Source organism: Ylistrum balloti, unplaced genomic scaffold (genome assembly GCF_031769215.1).
Source record: "Ylistrum balloti isolate Yb309-2 unplaced genomic scaffold, AGI_CSIRO_Ybal_v1 Utg369830, whole genome shotgun sequence".
Taxonomy (NCBI): domain Eukaryota; kingdom Metazoa; phylum Mollusca; class Bivalvia; order Pectinida; family Pectinidae; genus Ylistrum; species Ylistrum balloti.
This window is the reverse complement of record NW_026781993.1, coordinates 360,038-382,900: the sequence shown is the minus strand read 5'-3', so window position 1 is coordinate 382,900 and position 22,863 is coordinate 360,038. Positions and strand designations below refer to the sequence as shown.

Sequence of the window (22,863 nt, the reverse complement as noted above, 5' to 3'; positions counted from 1 at the left end):
TGGTAGTGTCTTACTGTAAGGGATGTCTTCCTGATTAGTAACGGCTGGTAGTGTCTTACTTTAAGGGGATGTCTCCCTGAGCGATAATGTCTGGAAGTGTCTAACTGTAAGGTGATGTCTCCCTTATCGATAATGTCTGGTAGTGTCTTACTGTAAGGGGATGTCTTCCTGATCGATAACGACTGGTAGTGTCTTACTGTAAGGGGATGTCTCCCTGAGCGATAATGTCTGGAAGTGTCTAACTGTAAGGTGATGTCTCCCTTATCGATAATGTCTGGTAGTGTCTTACTGTAAGGGTATGTCTCCCTGATCGATAATGTCTGGTAGTGTTTTACTGTTAGGTGATGTCTCCCTTATCGATAACGGCTGGTAGTGTCTTACTGTAAGGGGATGTCTTCCTGATCGATAATGTCTGGTAGTGTTTTACTGTAAGGGGATGTCTTCCTGATAGATAATGTCTGGTAGAGTCTTACTGTAAGGGGATGTCTTCCTGATTAATAATGTCTGGTAGTGTCTTACTGTTAGGTGATGTCTCCCTGATGGATAATGTCTGGTAGTGTCTTACTGTAAGGAGTCTTCCTGATGGATAATGTCTGGTAGTGTCTTACTGTAAGGTGATGTCATCCTGATCGATAATGTCTGGTAGTGTCTTACTGTAAGGGGATGTCATCCTGATCGATAATGTCTGGTAGTGTCTTACTGTAAGGGGATGTCTTACTGATCGATAACGGCTGGTAGTGTCTTACTGTAAGGTGATGTCATCCTGAGCGATAATGTCTGGTAGTGTCTTACTGTAAGGGGATGTCATCCTGAACGATAATGTCTGGTAGTGTCTTACTGTAAGGGGATGTCTCCCTGAGCGATAATGTCTGGTAGTGTCTTACTGTAAGGGGATGTCATCCTGATCGATAATGTCTGGTAGTGTCTTACTGTAAGGGGATGTCTCCCTGATCGATAATGTCTGGTAGTGTCTTACTGTAAGGAGTCTTCCTGATGGATAATGTCTGGTAGTGTCTTACTGTAAGGGGATATCTTCCTAATCGATAATGTCTGGTAGTGTCTTACTGTAAGGTGATGTCTCCCTGATCGATAATGTCTGGTAGTGTCTTACTGTAAGGTGATGTCTCCCTGATCGATAATGTCTGGTAGTGTCTTACTGTAAGGAGTCTTCCTGATCGATAATGTCTGGTAGTGTCTTACTGTAAGGGGATGTCATCCTGATCGATAATTGCCGGTAGTGTCCTCATAGCAGAGTTTTAAAGATTGATAATTTTATACTGTTACCAATGTTTGCCACCATTTCCTTTGATCCAGCAATGTAAGCCACCATTTCCTCTGATCCATTAATGTTTGCCGTCATTTCCTCAGATCCACCAATGTTTGTCATCAATTCCTCTGATCCACCAATGTTAGCCATCATTTCCTCTGATCCACCAATGCTAGCCATCATTTCCTCTGATCCACCAATGTTAGCCATCATTTCCTCTGATCCATCAATGTTTGTCATCATTTCCTCTGATCCATCAAGGTAAGCCATCATTTCCTCTGATCCATCAATGTATGCCATCATTTCCTCTGATCCATCAATGTTTGTCATCATTTCCTCTGATCCATCAATGTTTGTCATCATTTCCTCTGATCCATCAATATTTGCCATCATTTCCTCTGATCCACCAATGTTAGCCATCATTTCCTCTGATCCACCAACGTTTGTCATCATTTCCTCTGATCCATCAAGGTTAGCCATCATTTCATCTGATCCACCAATGTATGCCATAATTTCGTCTGATCCACCAATGCTAGCCATCATTTCCTCTGATCCATCAATGTTTGCCATCATTTCCTCTGATCCATCAATTTTTGCCATCATTTCCTCTGATCCATCAATGTATGTCATCATTTCCTCTGATCCATCAATGTATGTCATCATTTCCTCTGATCCACAAAAGTATAAGTGACGGAATTTATGCATTGGTGAAGTTTTCGTGTAGGAAATGAAAATACAAAAAACATTCAACTTCATAAAATTTTATTTTTTTTTCTCCATCAAAACCATTAAATGATGTCAAAATATCAGCATTTTTATGAACACGTTGTAATCAATACAAAGGTGGCAGTCAGTGTTTTAGCGTGTGATAAATTTACAAAGTAACAATAGGTCTGGTATAACTATGGTATACAGTAGAACAATCACACATTTCCATATAAGGGAAAATTGGCTGATCCATTGTCAAAACTTTACATACTTATAAAGCGTGCTGCCCTATATAACACGAAAGCTCGGCAAGTTCACATTAGAACTGTGCTGTAATATTACAATAAAATTGTGCTTGTAATCGCCAAAATACAGGTTCTTACTGTAAATTACCAAATAAAAATCAAAACAGTTTGTCATACTAAGAAATTGACTGGTTAGACAGTTAACGATTATCACTGGTCAATGAAAGCAATTAACGAGATCTGCCAGTCAATTAAAGTGACCTACTTGTCAAACATGGCTGTATGAATTAATTAGCGATAGTCGATTGGACTTTGTAGTTATACAGCAGTAATGTTTCGATATGTGGTGTAAGACGGATGATTTTTCAGGGATATGTAGTAAACAGCTTTTTGTTACAGATCTCCGGCTCTTTTTCAGCTTTCAAATATGTTCTGATTTCGGACAAAGCATGAGTACAATAGTTCAGGATGTGGCAGAAGAAAGAAAGAATATATTTTTTAAAATATGACCCCAATCAATGATCCAATAATTCACGACTAATGCTCTGACAGCAAGGGAAATAACTCTGGATTTGATAAGACAATACTACAGTGTAGTACTAAAGGGATCTTAAGGGATAAGTAGCAAATTTATGGATGGTCTGTACCCTTTAAGAACATCAAACTATCTTTCTTGTGGTCATTTCGGACACACTTTTTGAATTGTCACGTGATGATTTTGAAACCGAAATCAGAAGCACAATGTTCGGACCTAGCAACAGTCTCACCAGAAGTTACCCGAGTCCATTTAGTCGCCCAATTTGTTTGCAGTGAATTGCGCAGGTGCAAACTACAAGCAAATACTTTTTTTTTTACAACATTTATGAAAGAAAGGCATCAAACGTAATCTGAACTTGTCCAGAACATCCCTTTGAAGCAATTTTGAAAAAAAAACCACCTTTTAAAGCGCTGATATCAATGGAATACTGTAAAACTTGCTTATAAAGGCCACAAACGACAACACAAAAAGTGTCCTTTATACAGTGGGTTCCTGACTGTATTACACAGGGACCTGAACCAATAGGTCTCTATAGACAGGTATGAGTCATACGCAAATGACTTTGAAAGCAAGTAGATGATTGGACACTAATCACGTTGCAAAAGGTTCAAATATGTCGCCAGGAAAACATGGAATACATTATCACAAAGATATCAAAGTCTGCTTTGTTTCCCCATGGTTTTGTGAGATCTAAGTCATATTTCTTAGAATATACAACTTAAAATCACTGTGACAGAATTCACGAAACTGCAAGTTGCAATGTCTTTGTAGTAAATGCAGAAATAAAATACGTGTCTATTTAATAGTATTTAATAGTAGAGTTTTTCTAGAATTATTCTAGAATTTCCCTGGGTATTCCGGATTCTTTTCAAAGTAAGACCCCTCTCACGATTAACATAAGCTAATTGATGTAATATAAGTTTATATTCCACTCCATTCAAAGAATATATGAATGATTCAAGCCCACGTTGACTTTTCATATTAAGCAATGGATAGAAAAATATACAAGGACACAAAAATGTCAGTAAATGTGATATCAAGTATCGTCAACAGTACGATATACTAAAAGTATGTCAACAAAGGCGGGGTCTCATTTTAGTGGCGACCACACTCAACAACATACGGGAGGCCCGTCCTATAGCATCTAGATTTATTATACAGTCTGGTCCGTGTCTTGCCTTCTTGCGAAATACAAACCAAACGGCCAGGGAGAGTCGAACCACATGCCTCGCATATTAACCAGAGGTTAAAAAGCCAAGCGCTCTACCGACTGGGATATTTGGGTCTCCTTTTAACAGATATAGATATACGTCAGAAATGAAATTAAGTTAACATGGTCACGTGATACTCATTATTCAAAAACGCAATGTGATGCATCTTCGACGTAAATAAGGTGATGATAATCAATGACACGATAGAGAAATTTAAATATATAAGCAAAAATATATATATTCCATGAAAAAAATACACGCTTGACAGATATTTGGAGGTATACACAGAAACTTCCATATTATTATCACTCAAATTGGGGAGGGAAAGGGGGCATACTTGTACCGAGAAACACACACTGAGTAAAATATACAATATTACTGACATTAAGATATTGTTAGGGAACAAGGCAGTCGGGTGATAACTAGCGACATCTTTGCTGTCAATTCGCCTTCCAGTAATAGACAATGTCGACGCAACAAAGTCCTCCAGTACAAATCATTTGCCAATGGCAAAGAAACTGCAGATCTTTGGAAGGTTTCACCGCGATTTCTAAAAGGTTCCCCAGCGGTTATATTCTTTCAGCCGCAAGCAATCTTTTTAGCAGCATATGAATTCAGCAGTGATCATTTCTCAAAAGCAGAATTAATAAGAAATTGATTTCCACTGTACATCTGTTTCAGCCAGATAAATATCATTAAACTTCAGCCTTCTGACGACCTGTATACAGGATCATGAATACAGCGTGGTGTCCAAATTCCTACCGCGCGTTACAGCATCAATTTATCTTTATCATTCAACAAAGTCGTATAAGCCCTTTTCTCTCAAAATGTTTTTATCGTTTCCATTTATCACTATATTCTGAAGCAGCCTCATTAACTAATGTCTCCGTTTTGTCATTCTTCTGCACATGACCTTGGCAGCAAATGCAGGAGTTTTCTTATATCCTTTGCACGTGCTTTGCGCCGACGCAGCTTCGCCTGTTTCCATGCTACGATGAAAGCGTTTGTTCGCGGGGAATGGATTGGTTATGAAACTCATCCATTTTAATGTAGTCTGATTATGTTTGTGATTGATCGCCTGTGTGTTACCAACCAGTGACCGCACAGTGATCGTTCATGGAAGTTTCACTGCTAAGTGAACACCAGTCGGTCACAACCAGTTGGAAGCCAACCATAGTACCGGAAATCAACTGCAGACGACGAAATCAGCCGAAGTGAAAAAACATACTCCTGATTGGCTGATATTGCTTGATAATGAAATCCGAATGCCAAATATGGGTACATGTCAGTTGTACATCTGTATTATCAAGGAATCTGTATCAAAGGGACAAGTATTGGCTGAGACTTCAGCCAATGACTAGTCAAGATATCATGTAAATATAAATAAATAAATAAATAAATAGATAAATAATGAATAATAAATAAAGGGGAGAGAAAGGCCAAGAAGACCTCCAATAGTTAAATATATATGATATTCAATAGATAATAATTTTACAATTTTCATAAAAGATCACGACATCCGAAATATATTAAAGAAAAACGATCTATTCTCACAATGGGATTGACATCGAAAAGGTGTTTCATCTTTGGAAAAAAAAAAAAAAAACAACGAATGAAAACGTCAATTTCATTTGTATAGTTAAGAATGCACATGACTGGGTGTAGACAGTCATTTTGAGATGGGACAAAATGGTGAATTCCCCTGTCAAATCTGATAAAACGATCTAACATCCCTTGTTCCCCAGACAACCTGCAGTATTTGAGTGATACTGGGACGGAAATACGTTTTGACACTTTTTTTTGAAAGCTCACAAGCATAATCTCCAAACGCTGTTTATGATACCTATAAACATCTTTTCAAAACGATACTGATACTTATAAATTTTGTCCCAATGAATGCAGTTTGTTCTGAGACACAGTCAGAAAGTATTTGAATCAAAATTCCTTCTCTTAACGTAAGTCTGAAATACAGTTTCTACATCGGTGTCTAAACACAAAAAACATGCCGTCCATGATAGCACCTGTTCCGGGCCCAGGATATTTACACCCGATCTTTACAACCGTTATTGATATTTTGCTGTATTTATATTGACTTATACTCAAACACATACTCTGGAATGTAGTTGTTATCAACAATAAAATAGAGCGACGGAAAGTTAAAAAGTTACATCCGCGGCTTTCACAGGTTTTATGACCAGTTCTAGACTCGAAGACTCAAACAAAACACCACTGATGTACCATGTTCTTACAAATGCAATCCTCAAAACGTCCGCACAAACCATTCGTACGTGAAACCCAAACGCCTAGTTTAGCATTCGTATTGTCTCCTCGTCAATGGAGTTTCACATGTGTCGTGCCATTATGACGTGTTTAGTCGGGGGCTTACTAAATACAAGTCCCCATGTTCTCAAGCGCCTGTGGCGATGACCAACCAAGGACAAATACCTCCTAAGCTCTAGTCCCGCAGGCAATGAATATCGGAGACTATCCCTTTTCTAAGTCCTTTACTGTCCTCAGACAGGAAAAGCAGCAACAAAGAAACATGGCCAACATGACGACGATGCCGATAACGATGTGACACACGACGAGCTGCCAAAATGTAAAGGTAAACACGGATCGATCACACCAGTTCTTAGGTTCATGTAACGGCGGCTGGAATTTTGGCAGCCATGTTTCAAAAATCCAGTAGTTACCAAATACAAACCATATACTGAGGAATATTGTTAAACCTATATTCGCCATTTTGCTCATTGTCAATAGTTCATTTTCGTCGTGTAAATCCTCGTCATCGTCGTCCTTGAGTCTGCGGATTTGATGACAGAGTGACATCAGTAGCTTGATTGTTCCGAAGCAGCCTCCCACTAAGAGATAGATAGGGATCTTGGGTTCTTTTGGACATTCGTCTAAGTACTTTACTCCTACAAATGAAACAATAAAGCAAGCCTTACTCACAGATTTAAATACCACATGGCAATATAGTTATCTTGGGCTAATATTTGTCTAATTCGTGGGTTACTACAGAAAGCGTGAAAATTCAGTCCCTGAAATAACGACAAGCGTAAAAACTTAAAATGAGTATCTAGATCTACATCTGTCGTGAAAACAATTTGAAGCATATATCTCACAGAAGGTATCACAAATCTGTGACTGCTTGAAATTTGCCTCAATAGGGCATACAACAAATATGTTTACAAATCGGCGAAGTCATCCGCGAAAATCCACGTCCTCCAAATGTCAGGACCCTATATAAGATTTTGCACGACCTGCCTTTTCAGGACTCTACTATAAATAATGTAACGATTTGTTTTTCTTTTGCAAATATTTTGGCTCAAAATCTGTTGTTTCGATTGTCTGTTGATAATAACATTCGCGGCGTTATTTTATTTATATTTTGCAATCGTTACAAAGAGTGTTATATTTAAACACAGAAAAAATGGGCAAGCATTATAATCGGTCAATAGAGTTGTCATTATGTTCTCTCTCTCTTTTCCTCCCTCTCTCCCTCGTCTCTCTCTCTCTCTCTCTCTCTCTCTCTCTCTCTCTCTCTCTCTCTCTCTCTCTCTCTCTCTCCCTCTCTCTCTCTCTCTCTCTCTCTCTCTCTCTCTCTCTCTCTCTCTCTCTCTCTCTCTCTCTCTCTCTCTCTCTCTCTCTCTCTCTCCCATTTTCCTGGTAATGTGCCATGATTTGATTTTCACAAACTCTCTTTCTTTTGCTAATTTGCTGCTTGTAGAGACTGCCTTTGGCGTCAACAGAAACTAACACACGATAATTTCTAATTAATGGGATTCGCAATGAAAAGCTTACAGTCAGTATAAGTCGCCACACAGACATTTCTGTAAGGTACACTGGTCCCTTTCACATGTCTGTCTAATGCTTTGATCCATGCACACTAAACATATCAGGATGTCCGCGGGGAAACCTGCGCTAGATGGACGGATACAAAAAAAACATAGAACACCGGTATTTATGCCTTACTAAATTTGCGCATTATCGCGTATTCGGATAGAACGTTGAGTTTAATTATCGTTTTTCGAACCTAAAATAGACATCTCCAGCTCTAGGCTCTGTAGTTAGTGTCATCAAAGATGAAACATAATGCGTCGAACTGATGATGGTAGACATATTGGAATAATAGTCGTCGGTCTGGTGTGCTTTCTACATACAATGCATACCTGTACAGGTGTCGGATTCGAACCCCGAACATCGACCTCTGTCTTATCAATACTAGTCAACCCAGTTTTATCCTTTTTATTCTTATCCTTGTTTTAACGTTTAGAAGATTCTATTTATCACATAATCAGCATGTTATCCAGTGAATTCGACCATGTAATAATGTTGTATATGTCACTCTTGTAATATACCCTGGGACGTTTTTCATTAGCTTGGACATTCAGTAATTAACTGTCCTGTCAATAATATCGACAATGACGTTACGTCATGAACTGAAAACGGCGCAACAAAATGGCGGTCTCCGTTTGATTTTGTCTTTCACGTTTTTACTGTTGGACTAGTAAAATTGTAACTTTTCCGGGCTATGCGATATGAAGTTATCTTTTTTATTTCTTTTTTTTTTTGATATTATGAAGCTAATCTTGAAGTTTTGATTTTCACACGTTTTTACTCGTTTAATAAAATCTTATAGGAATTGAAAACTTATTTGTTTACGATCCGATATATCCCTTGTTTTATGTGTAGATAACCTTCTAATGAACGTCACCATTACAATGACGTCACTGATCTCATTGTGACTACTATATTTTACACATAACTTTTTTTATCTACCTATGTATCACTATTTTACCTATATAACAGAATTTCATGATAGTAAAAAGCGAGCGAAATATTATCAATCACCAATGTGTGATGCAGACAGATAAATGAAATATGTAACTCTAAAACCTAGTGTTATGTTTCAAGATAATTTTGGATGAGATCTGTCTTTCCACATCACAAAAGGGTGAGAGATTCAAGAGATTCCGTTTGAAACTCTCCTATGGGATTAAAATTACCTTTCCAGTTCACGAGAATTGTTAGCAGTACATAGTTTCTCGGTGTAGCCATGGGGGATATTTTTGTTCATTAGATTTCCCATTATAAAAATTTTAATTAAGACTTAAAAAATAAATCCTTGCTAAAATTGGCCATGTCATGTTGAAATGGACAATGTGGGGTTTCATTTTTTGTCAGAATACTATTTTAGTTTTATGTTGGAGATTACTATTTGGGCAGTCTCGAATTTGTGTCTACGCACCAAAAACTAGCTTTACAGGAAGCAAAATTTTCATAGCGAAAAATATCCAAGTTGGAGTTTGTTGAATTGTAAGTAGTTTGTCATCATGACAGTGTTGATTTTAAGATAGGTCTTCAGAAATAGAATTCTTCTATAAAGTTGTAGTGTTAGGTTGGAATTAGCAGTATTTTTGCATTTTTAGCATTTTTTCAGTTGGTAATAATGGCAATCACATGTCAGAAACCAGAGGAATTTTTTTATTTACAAAAATTTTATCTCTCTACTATTAATGTAATGTAGTTTATAAACATATATACATGCTTTGATGTATTTTTCATAACCAAACTGCTATACCTGTATATCTCAAACATGACCAATACTTTCAGGAAAAATGCAAAAGAAGTGTTTCCTGCAACCATTGGAAGGATGATGTTTTTGTCAGGGGTTTCTGTACTATAACCTGTTTCATCATTTTGATAATGCAATAATATATTGAAGTGTCATTGAAAAGACAAAAAACGAACTGGTGCCAGGAGCGTGATATCAGTAAATAACACGACTACTAAAAACTAAAGTCTTTTACGATAGGAAACAATAATGAGTATTTAAGCAATCGTATAAAGGTGTTTTATGGCTTAGAGACTAGTTGATACATCAGGTCTTTTTAAAGTCAGTGTTCGCGTAAGAGAACCACTATACCATGTTAAGGTTACATATTTGTATTGGGGTTCGGAAGTGTTACGATAACGAGAAACGTACCAATAATCATCATGGTTAGTGGTAAGGCGATGAACAAACCCAACAGCACCGTGACAGGCCCTGAAACAAAATTAAAAGTAATTAGCGGATGACGAGAGGGAAGAGGGGTGACGTAGTTAGTAAGTCAGGTTTAGGAGTAGAAAAATAAACATGATGGCCGAGTTTTGAAAAGATATAGAGAAGACAGGACTAGAAAAGTAAATGGTCGAATAAAGGTTGTGTTAGGATCATGTGTAGAAGGGAGAGGGTTGTTAGGGCCGTGTGCAGTAGGGGAAGCCGGTTAGGATCATGTGTAGAAGGGAGAGGGTTGTTAAGGTCGTGTGCAGGAGGGAAGCCGGTTAGGATCATGTGTAGAAGGGAGAGGGTTGTTAGGACCGTGTGCAGGAGGGAAGCCGGTTAGGATCATGTGTAGAAGGGAGAGTGTTGTTAGGGCCGTGTGCAGGAGGGAAGCCGGTTAGGGTCGTGTGCAGGAGGGAAGCCGGTTAGGGTCGTGTGCAGGAGGGAAGCCGGTTAGGATCATGTGTAGAAGGGAGAGGGTTGTTAGGGCCGTGTGCAGGAGGGAAGCCGGTTAGGATCATGTGTAGAAGGGAGAGGGTTGTTAAGGCCGTGTGCAGAAGGGATAAAGGTTCTGTGTAGAAGGGAGAGAGGACCAAGAAGTTATATTATAGATCTGTTTGTCTTTCAATATTTGTGCGAAAACACAGGATATATATTGGGTGTAAATACTAGATATAGGTATAACATTGTACGTGAATTCATTTTGTTGCGACTCAAAGCATTCCTCCGTTAGCGTCCGTTTCTTTCTAGCTCATTTGGAAACTTAGAAACAGCGAAGTGCTGGTGCTCACACGACTAACACATCACATCGTTAAGGGAGCGGGGCTAATGAATGTGTCTCAGTGCAAGCTTGTGGAACTGTGAAAATATCCAGGGCAATAAAAATCATGTCGTAGTCGCTACCTCCGGCTTGTGTTTATATTCTAAGGAAGTCGGTTTAAGAATGATGTCTCCATGGCCCCGTCTCCGTTAGCACTGAGGCAAACTCATCGTCCGTGACAAAGCTTAATCGACCAAGCAAACGGTTGAGTCACATTTCATGTATTTAGACATTATTAAAGAAGCACTGTCACCTTAGAACAGACAAATCCAATTCTCGCAATCAACTCGTGAATGGAATAATTTTAGAAATTTAAATTCTGGAATTGACGTAACATCCTGGTGTGTTTTGTGCTCAGAATTCTCTGGATAAAACATGCTAGAGAAGTCGTTCTATTTCTCTCACGAAACACTGCTATTATTCCCGACTGTGGAGAACTTCTATCTTGCAGACCATGAACGATCAGAACAACTCTTATGTAGGTGCCAGGAAGTATTAATCCAATCAAAGCACGTTGAAGAATGAGTTTCCGGTTCCTGTCTCCAGGAGATAAATAATAGTCGGAGACAAGCTAGTCGTTATAGATATAGACTTACACGTATAAAAGTTCAGAGAGTTGTTTTATCTCTGTTGACAGACATCAGCTATTTATTACAATAACGTTTATCGGCATGTTTGTTCTTGCCAAGCAACGTTGTTTATCAGATTGATAGTTCTCTTCTTTAATCATTTTTGTCGAAAGTTACCTGTATTCAGCATTAAGGTACACCGTAACAAATCAATATCTTCAGCACAAATTTACTGTATCACCAAGGTAACGAGTTATATATGTATCACCAAGGTAACGAGTTATATATGTATCACCAAGGTAACAAGATATATATGTATCACCGAGGTAACGAGTTATATATGTATCACCAAGGTAACAAGATATATATGTATCACCAAGGTAACGAGTTATATATGTATCACCAAGGTAATGAGTTATATATGTATCACAAAGGTAATGAGTTATATATGTATCACCGAGGTAACGAGTTATATATGTATCACCAAGGTAATGAGTTATATATGTATCACCGAGGTAATGAGTTATATATGTATCACCAAGGTAATGAGTTATATATGTATCACCAAGGTAATGAGTTATATATGTATCACCGAGGTAATGAGTTATATATGTATCACCAAGGTAATGAGTTATATATGTATCACCGAGGTAATGAGTTATATATGTATCACCAAGGTAATGAGTTATATATGTATCACCGAGGTAATGAGTTATATATGTATCACCAAGGTAATGAGTTATATATGTATCACCGAGGTAATGAGTTATATATGTATCACCAAGGTAATGAGTTATATATGTATCACAAAGGTAATGAGTTATATATGTATCACAAAGGTAACGAGTTATATATGTATCGCCATGGTAACGAGTTATATATGTATCACCAAGGCAATGAGTTATATATGTATCACCAAGGTAACGAGTTATATACGTATCACCAAGGCAATGAGTTATATATTTATCACCGAGGTAACGAGTTATATACGTATCACCAAGGCAATGAGTTATATATGTATCACAAAGGTAACAAGATATATATGTATCACCAAGGTAACGAGTTATATATGTATCACAAAGGTAACAAGATATATATCTATCACCAAGGTAATGAGTTATATATGTATCACAAAAGTAATGAGTTATATATGTATCACCAAGGTAATGAGTTAAATATATATCACCAAGGTAATGGGTTATATATGTAACACCAAGGTAACGAACGGGTTACAAATGTATCACAAAGTAAAGGGTTATATATGTATCACCAAGGTAACAAGATATATATGTATCACAAAGGTAATGAGTTATATATGTATCACAAAGGTAATGAGTTATATATGTATCACAAAGGTAACGAGTTAAATATATATCGCCAAGGTAATGAGTTATGTATGTATCACCAAGGTAATGAGTTAAATATATATCACCAAGGTAATGGGTTATATATGTAACACCAAGGTAACGAACGGCTTACAAATGTATCACAAAGTGCTGGGTTATATATGTATAATTCAATCATAAGTTTTTCTTTTCAGGTTCCGTGAAAATAAACTGATAACGGGAAAAATAGTAATAACCATAACATATATATCGATATATTTAAATTCAAATGGCTTACAGCTTCCACTGATGATGACGAAGGCACGATAGACGAAGTCACAGGCTCCAACCGACTCGTGTGAGGCCTCACATATAGTGCTGACGAAAGAGAAAGCGTGGTCTGGTTCAACTGTGTCCTTCCATAGCACCACGCTGCCATAGTACTGCTTGTTTTCGCTTGGAGCCAGACTCGGCTGTAAGAAAGAGACAGAATATTTTATTGTCAATTAATTCATAAACAGAACGGCGATATTTTCTTGTATCTTCTCAGAGCATGACGTTTATTTGACTGTGGATTTATGTCCTTTTAACAGCCATGTTCATTTGAGGACGTGCCTGGTTTGGATGTTGGAGAAGAATTCTACCGACCTAAGACCGGCATTCGGCGATTGCCCCATGTACATGTGTAGGTCTCGAACCCGTGACCCAGACTTGGAGGGCTAGTGATTAAGACATCCAGACGCCTTACCCACTTGGCCACCGCGACTCCATCAGAGCATGATAGCCGATGGTTTCCAATTAATGAATTAGAATATTTACGATGTAATCATCATCAATGTTGATGTAGGTTCATATTTAACAAACCGTGAAATGTGACTTGTGATGGTTCAGTGAACAGTGTGGTATATACCCTATACATTAGACAATTGAATTGTCAAAAAAAAAAAAAAAAACTACACACACACACAAAGGACAATCAAATCATCAGTGTTTCTACAACATAATCATGTGATCTTTTTAATGTTGATCATGCATACAAGTAAATTTGATTTAACAGCAGCTTTGGGTACATTACTTATCAAATAATTAATTAAGCTTCAGCGTACAGCTTTTTCTCTCGATTTTCTAGGACTCGTGTTGATACTAAATGCTTTCGAAGGGGAATACTTAGGAGATCAAAATTGGAAATAAATGTAAAGAAGAAAATAGAGATGGTTATGAATAAATGCCAGGTACATTTGTACATTATATACTGTGTCACTTTTCACATGTATAAAAACGTGACATTCCCGAATGGAATCGACAAATCGATTTAGATAGGTCTTTTTAATACCTGCCAATAAATGTGAGAGAGAATATGACCCCTTTGTATTTATCCATTACATAGAAATAATCCTCGTTAATGGTATTATTATACTGTGTATCATATATCCTGATATCGCCAAGTTATTGATATGAGATTCTGACCGATTCTGATTGGTCCATTTCGTTAGTCACGTGTCTCTCTTATGTTCATATAGATGGCCGCTTAACCTTCAACCAGTCTCTACGTTGAACGATCCGTTGAAATTATCGCGATCGAGTTTGTATACAAATATTCCACCAACAACCTTTGTTTATGCCCTATTAATTTATCCGGGTGTATTACGACCTGTTTGCGGCTCATTACAACAATGTGTTTCTTCATTTTTTAAGTTCTCATTGTTCTTTCATACATCTAAGTTGTCTGTCTACCCTTTAGAATGCCCAGATACCTATATCTATATTTCTGTTGCAGCAACAGAAGAAGATACTCTGTTACTGGTTCTTGTTATAATGTTTTATGACAATTTGATCAAACTGATATTTGTCGAACCTCTTCCTTTAGACACCAAACTTATAATAAAAGAAATGATGAGACTGAAAGTTAGTGTTAATTCGTGTCTATTTTCCTGTAGACCAATGACTCCATAAAAAGCTGTCGAAGGTGTTCACGATACTTTCACTTCCTCGCATTTGAATTTGACGCTGCTTGTGAAATCTCAAGTGTCAAATACTGTTATACTACTATTTTCGTTTTTTGATTATTTCTTATCTGTCGTCAATTGTGAATGTGTTTTCCGTTTTGTATGTGTGTCTGCATTATATGGAGTGTTGTGACGATTGGTGTTAGCTCCAAATGTCCTAAAATAAAAAAAAAATCGTACATAGTTAATACATAAGCATGAAAGTGAACTCGAATTGACTTTTCGAGTTAATTGTCATCTCGTCCATTTTACACCTTGATATATGCATCATGTACGCCCGCTTTTCATACTAGTCACAGAATTTACACCTATAGATACTCAATTGTTTATACCAATATTAACTAGCGCCTACAAATTTGTTATACAACCTGGAGATGTTCCGAAATATTCGATTTACGAGTTTTAGAGTTCATCCTTAATTCATATTATTTTTCATATGTGACATTAGCTGTACCTTATAAACCTTTATCGTAAAAATCTACCAGATTTAACGGTATAAGATATATAAAACTAAATCATAAAAATCATACCATTTAAAGCTATACCATGTAAAATTTAACTAGAATTCCATACTTTTTTAATATCTATTCCATACAGAAATGTACCGAATATGATACGTTACTAAATCTTAAAAAAAAGGGGGGGGGAGGGGGAAGAAATGAAGATAAGAAAGAAAATTATAGAAAAAAAGTAAAGAAAGGCTGGGCCTATATTGTTCGTTCTATATCTGGAGTCTTGTTTCATCTTGGCAAATAACAAAACCGTTTTAGACAGCATCATATATCTTTGTTCCTATCTGCGGAAATTAATTTTGTAAAACTGAATAATACTAAAAGAAACTATAGTTTGAAGAAACGAGAAGACACTAAACAGTCTCTCACTTAATTACACACGTTAACTGGTCTTTAAACGAGCCTGCAAATGGAATCTATGCTTTATGGTCCCCTTAAAGCAAAGATAAAAATGATTATCAAAAGAATTCCGCGAAAAGCAAACTGTATCCTTTTTATTACCTACATTCACTGTTATGAAATTCGACAAAAACTTCAGTCGGAGCGCGATTAGTCTGGCCTATTCGCCAAATATAAAAATAATCATATTTAAAATCTGGTTAATACGTCATGTAGTTCTTCAGATGATCGCGATATAAAGCAATATAACCACGATAAAACTAGATTTCACGTCGCGTTCGAATCCTTCATTAGATAATTAAGGCGACATATTCCTCTTCAGCAGGAAGAGCGTCGCCGTACATGACATAGGCTGGTAGTGTTATATAAAGGTCATTTAAACGGACTCAAAATCCAAGCGAATGATCTGCGTAACCCAATCAAACTGAGAAGGAGATCGACATTCCAATGAGACGTACATGTGTAATACTAGTACTCATCAAAATTGAAATTGTCTCTTGGTTCCACATGAGTGTAAGAAGGGGGGAAAATCCTATTAATTCTCAGTTGTCAACACGGAGAGAAGTGCGTTCAGCTAACAGTAATGTGACTTAATGTTCAATTTAAAGACGTCAAAGTCCCCACAATTTAATCAGGCCCGCTCAAATTGAGGTTGTGCAGCTTCCCTGTAGCTTCTACCGTGGCAAACGATATTACGGGGACCCTGCAGGTAATGATCATTATTGATTGGTAGGCAAAGTCATAACTAAAGTAGATATATCGTAATGGTTGATGGGGACTGTAAAGGGCTTTTTCAGGGGTTGACGATAGGTATATAACTTGAGAAGGTGGGGTGGGGGGGGGGGGGGGGGGGTACATGATAAAGACTTCGTGGCCGGTGAGTGCTTTATCAGAGCCTAACGATGGATGTATGACTTGAGAGGTGTAAGAGTACACTATGAAACTTCGGGGCCGGCGAGTGCTTTATCAGGGCCTAACGAATTATGTATGTCTTGAGAGGTGTAAGAGTACACTATGAAACTTCGGGGCCGGTGAGTGCTTTATCAGGGCCTAACGAATTATGTATGTCTTGAGAGGAGTAAGAGTAGATGATAAATAATAATGAGTTGATAGTGGTTGATGGGGAGTTAAGTGGTCAGTGAATTCTTGATCGAGGCTGAGGATTAGTCGGCCGTACACAATGGTTTTACACGCTGATCTTTACGGGCTACCGTACCTTACATTGAATTTTGACTTACACACTGATCTTTACGGTCTACCGTACTTTACATTGATGTTTGACTTACATGCTGATCTCTACGGGCTACCGTACCTTACATTGATGTTTGACTTACATGCTGATCTCTACGGGCTACCGTACCTCATATTGATGTTTGACTTACAAGCTGATTTTTACAGACTACCGTACCTCACATTGATGTTTGACATACAAGCTGATCTTTACGGACTACCGTGCCTTACATTGATGTTTGACTTACACGCTGATTTTTACGGGCTACCGTTCCTTACATTGATGTTTGACTTACACGCTGATCATTACGGGCTACCATACCTTACATTGATGTTTGACTTACACGCTGAGCTTTACGGGCTACCGTTCCTTACATTGATGTTTGACTTACACGCTGATCTTTACGGGCTACCATACCTTACATTGATATTTGACTTACACGCTGAGCTTTACGGGCTACCGTACCTCATATTGATGTTTGACTTACAAGCTGATTTTTACAGACTACCGTACCTCACATTGATGTTTGACATACAAGCTGATCTTTACGGACTACCGTGCCTTACATTGATGTTTGACTTACACGCTGATTTTTACGGGCTACCGTTCCTTACATTGATGTTTGACTTACACGCTGATCATTACGGGCTACCATACCTTACATTGATGTTTGACTTACACGCTGAGCTTTACGGGCTACCGTTCCTTACATTGATGTTTGACTTACACGCTGATCTTTACGGGCTACCATACCTTACATTGATATTTGACTTACACGCTGAGCTTTACGGGCTACCGTTCCTTACATTGATGTTTGACTTACACGCTGAGCTTTACGGGCTACCGTGCCTTATATTGATGTTTGACTTACACGCTGATCTTTACGGGCTACCATACCTTACATTGATGTTTGACTTACACGTTGAGCTTTACGGGCTACCGTGCCTTACATTGATGTTTGACTTACACGCTGATCTTTACGGGCTACCGTTCCTTACATTGATGTTTGACTTACACGCTGATCTTTACGGGCTACCATTCCCTACATTGATGTTTGACTTACACGCTGATTTTTACGGGCTACCGTTCCTTACATTGATGTTTGACTTACACGCTGAGCTTTACGGGCTACCGTACATTACATTGATGTTTGGCTTACACGCTGATCTTTACGGGCTACCGTACATTACATTGATGTTTGACTTACACGCTGAGCTTTACGGGCTACCGTGCCTTACATTGATGTTTGACTTACACGCTGATTTTTACGGGCTACCGTTCCTTACATTGATGTTTGACTTACACGCTGATCATTACGGGCTACCATACCTTACATTGATGTTTGACTTACACGCTGAGCTTTACGGGCTACCGTTCCTTACATTGATGTTTGACTTACACGCTGATCTTTACGGGCTACCATACCTTACATTGATATTTGACTTACACGCTGAGCTTTACGGGCTACCGTGCCTTACATTGATGTTTGACTTACACGCTGATCTTTACGGGCTACCGTTTCTTACATTGATGTTTGACTTACACGCTGATCTTTACAGGCTACCATATCTTACATTGATGTTTGACTTACACGCTGATCTTTACAGGCTACCATACCTTACATTGATGTTTGATTTACACGATGATCGTGACGGACCTCCATACAACAAACATTCCGTATTATTATGTTACATTGATACATATGTTTATTCCATTATATTAGCGTTGTTGACACCTTGGTCGTGACGGGCTACTATATATATACTGACACATTGGTCGTGACGGGCCACCATAGATATACTGACACCTTGGTCGTGACGGGCCACCATAGATATACTGACACCTTGGTCGTGACACCTTATGTGTTTACCTTGTGTACAATGATGTATTAGCTAACAGTTAAATCACACGATACACTATAGCTAGTTTTTAAAGCTCTTTGTGCATTCCTTCACATGGTTTCGTTAATTAAATTGCACGTGTTAGTCTACTGTGACTTGCACATCTTACTGTAATGGGAACACAGCATCAATAGATTTTAGACTGAATGGCGAGTAAACACATATTACAAGCAACCGTGCTTTGAAAATCTACAGCTGGTATCGTTAACAATTCTACATTTTTTACGTGCAATTATAGCAAAACCATTATTCAAATGAAACTTGTTAGATAGACGTGTGCAGATTTTGTACATTATCTTTAAAATTACACTTAATTAAGAACTTAATAATAATTTTTCAATTTCATTTTTTATTGTACTTTCATCAATTTCTCTCTATAAGTTGACGCACCGTTAACAATTTGGATTTATATACAGCATCGCCAGTTCGATTGAAATTGCATCGACGTAGTGATACCGATAATTTTGAAAAAATAATGATCGTAATAAGACTTCTTTTCTTCTACCGACTACTATATCTTATCAACCTACTACCATACTTACATCAACCTACTACCATATTTACATCAACTTACTACCATATTTACATCAACCTACAATCATATTTACATCAACCTACTACCGTATTTACATCAACCTTCTACCATATTTACATCAACCTACAACCATATTTACATCAACCTACAACCATATTTACATCAACCTACTACCGTATTTACATCAACCTACTACCATATTTACATCAACCTACAACCATATTTACATCAACCTACTACCATATTTACATCAACCTACTACCGTATTTACATCAACCTACAACCATATTTAAACCAACATACAACTATGTTTACGTCAACCTACAACCATATTTTCACCAACATACAGCTATATTTACATCAACCTACATCCATATTTACATCAATCTGCAACAATATTTACATCAACTTGCAATGTTTTCATCAACGTACAACTTTATTCACATCATCATACATATGTCCGTCCACCATGTTATCACTAACTTGAAGTTCCATTACATTAACTTGCATCATATTGTCTGAATCAAGTAACGATTGCACACTAAGTTCCGTTATAATTTTCGAACCGGATATATCATATTTGTGAAATTAAGTGTAAACGTAAACATTGATAACGATGTGCGGAATTGCTTCACCTTTGCAAATCGCAAAGTAAACAACTAAATGTATTTATAAATATAATATGAAAAAGTAACCATTCGAGTTTTCAATTAATTTTAATTTTATTGTACGATCTTGACATCAGAATTCGATGTTAAATCGGCAATGATACATTACATTAGCTCTCGTACTTCGAGTGTATATTCGGAATGTCGATTTTATTCGTAGTTCTGTCAACATTTTATTGACTGTATCACAATTACCGGTTTATGACCCTCAGATGCAAACTGTTAATTAATTATCCATCACAAAACCGTGCTGTTTCTGGTAATCGAGTCTGAATGATCGTCACAGCTCTGCAGTACCAGCACGTAGTGGAAACCAGGCAGACTGTCGTTTCAGTAATGAGAGAGCATTTAATCCACGGTAACACCAAATCGAGCGTAAGCGTGTGGACGACATGGATTCAAGACCTCCTTACACCATGACAGTAGTTGCAGACCGTGTCAAGCTTTGTCGGGATCTAGATACATAAGGCGCTTAAGGCTTGCGATGATTAATTAGCCGTACTGAGGACCAAGGATCTATGTTTTATGAAATCTACTACTAACCAATAGATTGCAATCTATATCATACTCTGCAAAGTGTCATTTCCACTCAAAGTGAATACTTTTGTAGAAGATCAAGGTTGATGTGGTGATGCAGTATTCATGGCCGAATCAAACTAATAGCACATACACGCAAGCACCTATAGATAAATCGTAATGTAATGTAATACTGCGAAAAAAATTCCATTTACGATATTGACGGTACATTTGAAGTATTTTCCACGTGTAATGAAAACATCCCAGACTGAATCCAGTATGTGACATAAATTAGACTTCCTCATGTACGGTATCACTGGATACAGTACTCTAGCTTCCTTAATCACTAACCTTGCTGTTAGGTACTGCTTGCTCAGACTGAAACCATGTTGTCAGCGGCTTGCAAGATAAAACGGAATCTCTTTGAAATACGATCTTTTTTATTATTTATATTATTGTTATCATCACAAAGAAAAGCAACAAAAGAAAGCAAAATGACGTCACTGTTTGGTATGTTGCTTCTAATTCGTTGTGGAGGAAATTCTGAAAAGAAAGAAGACGGTTTATCTATGTCATTCAAAGAAACATTTTTCTAAAGATTTTTTTTTGTTTTTTTTTGTTTTTGTTTTTTTCGTTTCGAACTAATGAGTGTAATCTTTTTATCAACTTCGCATAACGAAGGGTATACGTTTGAAGTTATAAAAAACACAGCTGTTTTCTTACATTCGATAATGAAAAAAGAAATATTCAAACCAACCCTTAAAACGAAGGATACAAATACAAGCACTTGGCATTTAAGCAAAATCAAATACATTGAAACGATGGCACAACTCTGTATACATAGGCTTTGGTAAAATACATGGGGAATGGCGGCATTCACTTACGCGTAGACTCTGTCTTTTCATATTAAATGATTTTTATAGACAGTTATGACACTTTCAGACGATAAGATGGAAAACAACTTAAGAGAAATGACCGTGATTTTGTTAAAGTGACAATCACTTTTACTAAACAGGGAGCGACATCATGAGAGCTTTTCTGAATTAGTCTCGTTACAGCCCCGCATCGGTTCTATTATTAGCCATGAACGTGTATATATACAGAGCAAAGCCTGCCCTTAGGCCAAGTCAGTGTCCCTGATTAGCTCGGTAATGACCACTTTGGAGTGGCGGTAAAACGTCACAGCTTGTCTCGAGTTGTGTTGGTCAGAGGGCTGGACACGTAGTTACACTATGACACTATTAAATGACGTTCTTTCCTTCCAATATACATTGCTGATTAAATTTGACCATCACGTACAGTGGTCATTCTCCTCCTACGAGATGTTGTCAAGTGGTGACCATCATTGATCATGGTAGGTCTCATTTTTGTATAGAACTTGCCTGGTTTATGTCTGTAAGACACCAGTTTACTTTGACAGTAATCCCCCTTTAAAGAACTCTTTACCGCTGTCAGAAGCTCTATAAACAATTTCGGCGTTTTTGGGATAATGACTGCCGTGCAGGAGAAACAAATACGTATGTGCCATTACGAGTGCATACCTTATCATCAATCACTAACCAAAACCTCTGACTCACATCAATGAAGTTATTATCCATGTATAGATTTAGCTAAATAACTTGAACACGAGGGTTTTAAATTTGAAACTTACGACAGATTATATATGAGACAAATTTACAGGTATTAATCTTTGAAAAAAAATAACTGTTCCAGTATTCGTGGGAGGTTTGCACAGGTGTGGAAATGTCACAGCTCTCCTTATACATAATCATAATTTTCTCTTGCAGATTTCTGATTGATGGTATCTGATAACCATTCCATCCATTTGCCTGAGACAAATTGTAGAGCGCAATCCTTTGTCTACTAAACATGTTTCCGTCACTGAAAAGGATATACGCGTTGATGTCTAATGAGAATGTTTTGTTAAAAAATCCAGTGTTCTATGAAAAGTGAATGCACCCCACAAGTATACTTGAACGGACGGACAACAAACAGACAAGATAAACACTAGATAAATGAAGGGAAATATCTGGCATTTGTACGACGCTGTATATTGTACTACAAAGAGCTAATCCATTAACCGACGTAATAAGAGGAAGTATCATGATCATATTAGGAATAGATCTGCATCTATATTGGTTTATGTCACGTGCCAACGCGGGCTATATGTGTTTATATTTGGAACGTATAGTTATTAAATACGCTAAAGAGGAAAGATGATCCACTAAAAGAATCTTATATGGTGCACGTTTTGTATTGATGAGTCTAAGATGATGCTGTATTAATTGTGTGTCTCCAAATGACGGAAATTAGTTCTATATTGCGATTTCAAAACGAGGGATAATTTGTCACATTTCCATTTTGAT

The 22,863-nt window shown here is 37.5% G+C and overlaps 2 protein-coding genes across 2 annotated transcripts in view; both read right to left on the bottom strand.

The window, feature by feature from the left end:
* Window positions 1-1,243: 1,243 nt before the first annotated feature.
* Window positions 1,244-1,927, bottom strand: LOC132545183 (uncharacterized). The gene has a single exon (XM_060208860.1). It carries the CDS (start codon window positions 1,925-1,927, stop codon window positions 1,244-1,246), a length of 684 nt encoding a protein of 227 aa, XP_060064843.1.
* Window positions 1,928-6,453: 4,526 nt separating this feature from the next.
* LOC132545182 (uncharacterized) overlaps window positions 6,454-22,863 on the bottom strand; it is a 68,966-nt gene continuing 52,556 nt past the window's right edge. The window contains exons 2-4 of the mRNA XM_060208859.1: window positions 13,028-13,202; window positions 9,959-10,018; window positions 6,454-6,887 (exon numbers count right to left, since the gene is read on the bottom strand). Of these exons, the coding sequence (XP_060064842.1) occupies window positions 6,454-6,887; window positions 9,959-10,018; window positions 13,028-13,202 (669 nt within the window). The remainder of the gene's footprint in view (window positions 6,888-9,958; window positions 10,019-13,027; window positions 13,203-22,863) is intronic.